General features: G+C 44.6%; 1 protein-coding gene across 1 annotated transcript in view; it reads left to right on the forward strand.

The window, feature by feature from the left end:
• Positions 1-843: 843 nt before the first annotated feature.
• The window catches only part of LOC149431162 (C-myc promoter-binding protein-like), a gene marked incomplete at its 3' end in the record, with an annotated part of 20,852 nt that continues 14,638 nt past the window's right edge, over positions 844-7,057 (forward strand). Inside the window, exon 1 of the mRNA XM_089665848.1 lies at positions 844-1,019. Within this exon, the coding sequence (XP_089521974.1) occupies positions 844-1,019 (176 nt within the window). The remainder of the gene's footprint in view (positions 1,020-7,057) is intronic.

Here is a 7,057-nt window from a genome sequence, read left to right on the forward strand (position 1 = left end):
GGACTGGAAGGGGGGGAAAGTGTCCGGACTGGAAGGGGGGGAAAGTGTCCGGACTGGAAGGGGGGGAAAGTGTCCGGACTGGAAGGGGGTGAAAGTGTCCGGACTGGAAGGGGGTGAAAGTGTCCGGACAGGAAGGGGGGAAAGTGTCCGGACTGGAAGGTGGTGAAAGTGTCCGGACTGGAAGGCGGTGAAAGTGTCCGGAATGGAAGGGGGGGAAAGTGTCCAGACAGGAAGGGGGGGGGAAGTGTCCGGACAGGAAGGGGGGGAAAGTGTCCGGACAGGAAGGGGGTGAAAGTGTCCAGACAGGAAGGGGGGGGGAAGTGTCCGGACAGGAAGGGGGGGAAAGTGTCCGGACAGGAAGGGGGTGAAAGTGTCCGGACTGGAAGGGGGTGAAAGTGTCCGGACTGGAAGGGGGTGAAAGTGTCCGGACTGGAAGGGGGTGAAAGTGTCCGGACTGGAAGGGGGGGAAAGTGTCCGGACTGGAAGGGGGTGAAAGTGTCCGGACTGGAAGGGGGTGAAAGTGTCCGGACTGGAAGGGGGTGAAAGTGTCCGGACTGGAAGGGGGGAAAGTGTCCGGACTGGAAGTGGTTAAATAAACCAAAATAAGTGTCTGCTTGGATTAGTTCTTTCTTGGTCTTGATACTAAAATCACTTTTTACTTTTTAAATATGCCAAGACAGTCTCACTGCATACATGCCAATAGATACAGGAAGGCTTGAGCAGAGTAAACGGACAGATTTCTGTTGATTGTTTTGTGTTTCTTCCACTTACTGTATGATTGCATTGTCCAGCGATAACTGACACCTTACCTCACTGACAATAACATTCGTTTTGTTTTGTAAGATGATCTTCCCTTTCCATTGGCCTTGTCCGTATATCCCGCTTTGCCCCCTGGCCCTGGCGGACGTGCTGAGTGCCCCTTGTCCCTTCATTGTGGGAATTGATTCTCGCTACTTTGATTTGTATGAGCCCCCTCCGGATGTCAGCTGTGTTGACCTAGATACCAACACCATTTCTCAGTAAGTATTCCTCTGTGAGAATTTATTTTGTGACAACAATGAGGGGATTGCGTGGTTGTTTAAAATACATCAACTCTCTGCCTGGAAGGCAGTAAAGACTTAATTACCAGCACTGGGCAGCATCTATTTCCTATTACACTGGAAGGATGAGGCTGAATTTAGTGTTGCTGGTCTAGACCAGGGGTCTCCATACTTCGGAAACAAAGGGCCCGTTTACTGTCCTTCAGACTTTAGGAGGCCCAGACTGTGGGAGTAGAAGATGCCCCAGCATCAGTGGGGGTCCACAAGAGTCTCAGAGTTGATGGTCAGTGGGATTTAAAAAAATTAGACCGCGTATGTGGTCATTAGGAGGAGTAATAGTGCTCCATCGTTGGTATCAGTGGGAGGAAAAGTGCCCCATCATTGGTATCAGTGGGAGGAATCGTGCCCCATCATTGGTGTCAGTCGGAGGAATAGTGCCCCATCGTTGGTATCAGTGGGAGGAATAGTGCCCCATCGTTGGTGTCAGTGGGAGGAATAGTGCCTCATCATTGGTATCAGTGGGAGGAGTAGTGCCTCATCATTGGTGTCAGTGGGAGGAATAGTGCCCCATCATTGGTATCAGTGGGAGGAATAGTGCCCCATCATTGGTATCAGTGGGAGGAATAGTGCCCCATCATTGGTATCAGTGGAAGGAATAGTGTCCCATCATTGGTGTCAGTGGGAGGAATAGTGCCCCATCATTGGTATCAGTGGAAGGAATAGTGTCCCATCATTGGTATCAGTGGGAGGAATAGCGCCCCATCATTGGTATCAGTGGGAGGAATAGTGCCCCATCATTGGTATCAGTGGAAGGAATAGTGTCCCATCATTGGTATCAGTGGGAGGAATAGCGCCCCATCATTGGTATCAGTGGGAGGAATAGTGCCCCATCGTTGGTGTCAGTGGAAGGAATAGTGACCCATCATTGGTGTCAGTGGAAGGAATAGTGTCCTATCATTGGTGTTAGTGGAAGGAATAGTGCCCCATCATTGATGTTAGTGGAAGGAATAGTGACCCATCATTGGTGTCAGTGGGAAGGATGGTGCCCCATCATTGGTGTCAGTGGGAGGAATAGTGCCCCATTCTTGGTATCGGTGGGAGGAATCGTGCCCCATTCTTGGTATCGGTGGGAGGAATCGTGCCCCATCATTGGTGTCAGTGGGAGGAATCGTGCCCCATCATTGGTGTCAGTGGGAGGAATATTGCCCCATCATTGGTGTCAGTGGGAGGAATAGTGCCCCATCATTGGTGTCAGTGGGAGGAATAGTGCCCCATCATTGGTATCAGTGGGAGGAATAGTGCCCCATCATTGGTGTCAGTGGGAGGAATAGTGCCCCATCATTGGAGTCAGTGGAAGGAATAGTGACCCATCATTGGTGTCAGTGGGAAGGATTGTGCCCCATCATTGGTGTCAGTGGAAGGAATAGTGTCCTATCATTGGTGTCAGTGGAAGGAATAGTGACCCATCATTTGTGTCAGTGGAAGGAATAGTGACCCATCGTTGGTGTCAGTGGGAGGAATAGTGCCCCATCGTTGGTGTCAGTGGAAGGAATAGTGACCCATCGTTGGTGTCAGTGGGAGGAATAGTGCCCCATCGTTGGTATCAGTGGTAGGAATAGTGCCCCATCATTGATGTTAGTGGAAGGAATAGTGACCCATCATTGGTGTCAGTGGGAAGGATGGTGCCCCATCATTGGTGTCAGTGGGAGGAATAGTGTCCCATCATTGATATCAGTGGGAGGAATCGTGCCCCATCATTGGTGTCAGTGGGAGGAATAGTGCCCCATCATTGGTATCAGTGGGAGGAATTGTGCCCCATCATTGGTGTCAGTGGAAGGAATAGTGACCCATTCTTGGTGTCAGTGGGAAGGATGGTGCCCCATCATTGGTGTCAGTGGGAGGAATAGTGCCTCAAGGGCCAGACAAAGACAAGCAAAGGGCCACATCTGGCCCTCGTGCCGCAGTTTGGAGACCACTGGTCTAACAGTTGGGTTCCTATAGTCTGAAGCATAATATGTTTTAATATTTGCTCTTTTAACATTTTGTGTCCAATATGTAATATGAATGTTTTGTGTCCTTTTTATTACCTTTTCTCTTTGTAAATATGTACATTCATTTTAAAAGTGTGCACAAAACATACGGGAATGATAAATGTCTTCTATATATTTATGGAAATAAGGCCCCTAGAATCTGATGAATCAAGAATGAGGTTTGCCTGGACCTGTTTTGGCCAGTGTGTAAAGCGGAACTAAACCCTCCTCTAGTTTTCAGCCAAGGAAGCTGCCATCTTAGCCTCTGTTTGATCTTCAACTGTTGCGAAGCTGCACATGTGATCAGTTATGACCCCAGCCACTTGATAATTTGGCAGTTTAGTTCTGCTTTAAGTCCCCAGTCACACCGAATGTGAATTGGCATGTGATTTGCATGCAATGCGACTTGCTAATCACATGCCAAGTCACGCCCTATTGTCCGCAATTAGAGCGGTCATATCGGTGTGGTTCCGACAGTCGGATGTGCACCGTTTACTAAAGTAGAACATGCAGTACTTTTGGTGCGATTTATTTATTTCAGGTACTTATATAGTGCCGTCAATTTATGCCGCGCTTTACATATATATCGTACATTCACATCAGTCCCTAACCCTCAAGGGGCGTACAATCTAAGGTTCCTAACTCACATTCATATACTAGGGCCAATTTAGACCGAATCCGATTCAACTACCAGCATGTCTTTGGAGGTTGGCTGGAAACCGGAGTACCCGGAGGAAACCCACGCAGGCACAGGGAGAACATGCAAACTCCAGGCAGGTGGTGACGTGGCTGGGATTCGAACCAACGACCCCTAGTACTGCCAGGAGGAAGTGCTAACCATTTAGCCGCTGTGCTGTCCAATATTGTATTACTTTTGATATTATAATTTATGTTATGTGTCAGATGTCTTGCAAATAACACCTGAAATCGGCATGTCACCCGACTTTGAAATCGTACGACTTTACTGTAAATCGCACAATTTCAAAGTCCGGTTTGATGTAACCGGGTTGTTGGTGTCAAACAACAACAAAGAAAAAATCCCAGCTCAACTTACCAACCAGCCTGCAACCAACCAAATTGTCCTGACTAACAGTTCACGTTCAAGACAGGGGTTTAGTTTGCACACATTTGCAAATACATACTGTTGTGTTCAAAATACTAGCAGTCAGACATCACTAACCGGATCAATCACTGTTTTTGGTAAAAATGATATTTCTACATGGCAAATAATTTCCTATCAGGTGTAGTAGAGTAATAGAAATCCAACAGACCCAACAGTCATGACATGCATGCTGCTGATTCTGTGTAATTGAATCACTAATTGAGGGGCATGTTCAAAATAATAGCAGTGTGGAGTTCTATTAGTGAGGTCATTCATTCTTTGAAAAACAGGTGGCAATTATTGCCCTTATTTAAGGAAGGAAGGCAGCAAATGTTGGACATGCTGGTTACAGTGCATTTCTCTCTGAAATTCTGAGGAAAATGGGTCGTTCCAGACATTGTTCAGAAGAACAGCGTACCTTGGTTAAAAAGTTGATTGGAGAAAGGAAAACATATAAAGAAGTGCAGAAAATGATCGGCTGCTCAGCTAAAATGATCGCAAATGCTTTAAAATGGCAACCAAAACCTGAAAGACGTGGAAGAAAGCAAAAAACTACCATTGGAATGGATAGAAGAATAGCCAAAATGGCGCGGACTCAGCCAACAATCAGCTCCAGGAAGATGAAAGAAGGTGTGACGTTCCCTGTGAGGACTGTTACAATTAGAAGACGCCTATGTGAAGCCAAGCTATCTGCAAGAAGTCCCCGCAAAGTCCCACTGTTGGGAAAAAGACGTGTGCTGAAGAGGTTACAATTTGCCAAAGAGCACATTGACTGGCCTAAAGAGAAATGGCGCAACATTTTGTGGACTGATGAAAGTAAGATTGTTCTTTTTGGGTCTAGTGGGCGGAGACAGTTTGTCAGAAGACCCCCAAACACTGAATTCCAGCCACAGTACACTGTGAAGACAGTGAAGCATGGTGGTGCAAGCATCATGATATGGGGATGTTTCTCATACTACGGTGTTGGGCCTATTTATCGCATACCAGGGATCATGGATCAGTTTGAATACATCAGAATACTTGAAGAGGTCATGCTGCCTTATGCTGAAGAGGAAATGCCCTTGAAATGGGTGTTCCAACAAGACAACGACCCCAAACACACCAGTAAACGTGCAACATCTTGGTTCCAGACCAACAAGATGGACGTTATGGAGTGGCCAGCCCAATCCCCGGATCTTAATCCAATAGAAAACTTGTGGGGTGACATCAAAAATGGTTTCTGAGGCAAAACCAAGAAATAGAGAAGAACTGTGGAATGTGGTCCAATCATCCTGGGCTGGAATACCTGATCACAGGGGCCAGAAGTTGGGGGACTCCATGCAACACAGATGTACAGCAGTTCTCAGAAACAGTGCGACTACAACCAAATATTCATGAAGTCATTCAAAGGAAAGCAAATCTTCAAACATTTCTCAGTTTATATAGTGAATGTTTGAGTTTGTAAAGAAGAATACAAACACTGCGATTTTTTTTGAACCGTCTAATATTCACTTTTCTTAAAATTTTTATAGAGGAACACAAATTTGATGTATTTTTCTTCATGTTGTGATTTGGAATAGAATGTGTCGTGTTCCCAATGCATTTGTGTGGATGGAAATAAAAGCTATTAGAAGGATTTTCAGCTTTATTCACTTTTTTCAACACACTGCTATTATTTTGAACACAACTGTACGTAAGCTGCAGAGCCACTTCATAGCACCCTAGTATATCTGCAGTCCTAACTATCAATTTTGAGAGCCTCCATAGTAGAAGCAAAAATATAATAATGGATAAATTGAGGGCAGGTATGCCTGGAGGGAGCCCAACTCTCCTTAAAGGCACGGGCGCACTTGACACCAAGCACATTGCAAAATGGCAGCGAAGGTGTCCAGTGTGCCCTCTCACCAAATTTCCGACGGTACAAACAAACATCAACTGTCCCAACCTATAACTGGCCTTCAAAGCAAGGAGCACATGGAAGGGCGATGCATGTGAAACAACAGCAAAGAAAAATTTCCAGCTCATCTTACCAACCAGCCTGCAACCAACCGAATTGTCCTGTCCAGCAGTTTGCGTAAAAAAACAGGGGTTTAGTTCCGCTTTAACCCCTTTACAACTGCCTAACACATGTGCTGCCGCAGAAGGGTGGACTTTGTGGTGGGACCGGCTCTCATACCACAGAGGCTTACTGGTTGAAGCTCCGATTCCATTCTTGGGTACATCCACATGGTTTTTCCCTCTGCACTTCATGCCCATCACAGTTTTACTCTATGTAAGTGGGCTATGTAAGCACTGAGCGAACTATTGGCGCTTTATAAATACTGTATAATAATAATAATAGGTGTTTTTTTGGAATATTGTGGTACTTTTTACTGATCCACACACCCTGCCTTTCTGCCTTTTTACATGCCCATAGACTGGATCCATTCCAGATCTATCTAGGAGCTACAGGATGATTCTCCCCTGTACCATCCCATATGGAAGAAAAGTATATTTTAAATATATTTTAAAAATATTCTTCCCAAATATATTGCCATATATTTGAAATACTACAATTTAGGCCATATTCAATATATTTCATAATATATTATATATATATATATATTGCATGTTGAAATATGTTTTTATTACAAAATATATTAAAAATACATTGCAAATATACTGTATGTTTTTAAAAATACAAATCTACATTTTTGGAATGCATTTACAAATATATGTAAAAATAGCTTTTTTATATGTTAAAAAAAAACTGAAAAATATATTTTAAAAATATATATACTTTTAAAAGTAAAAGTAGTAACACTTTAAGTTATTTCTGGCTTGCAGGGGCATTGGCCAGGTACGGTACATACACTGTAACATTGGTCCAAGCTGGTTCAATGTAACTATGTATAAAATATAAATAC

The sequence above is a fragment of the Staurois parvus genome, unplaced genomic scaffold (genome assembly GCF_062004578.1).
Source record: "Staurois parvus isolate SC_StPar_1 unplaced genomic scaffold, SC_StPar_1.0 ptg002370l, whole genome shotgun sequence".
Classification (NCBI taxonomy): domain Eukaryota; kingdom Metazoa; phylum Chordata; class Amphibia; order Anura; family Ranidae; genus Staurois; species Staurois parvus.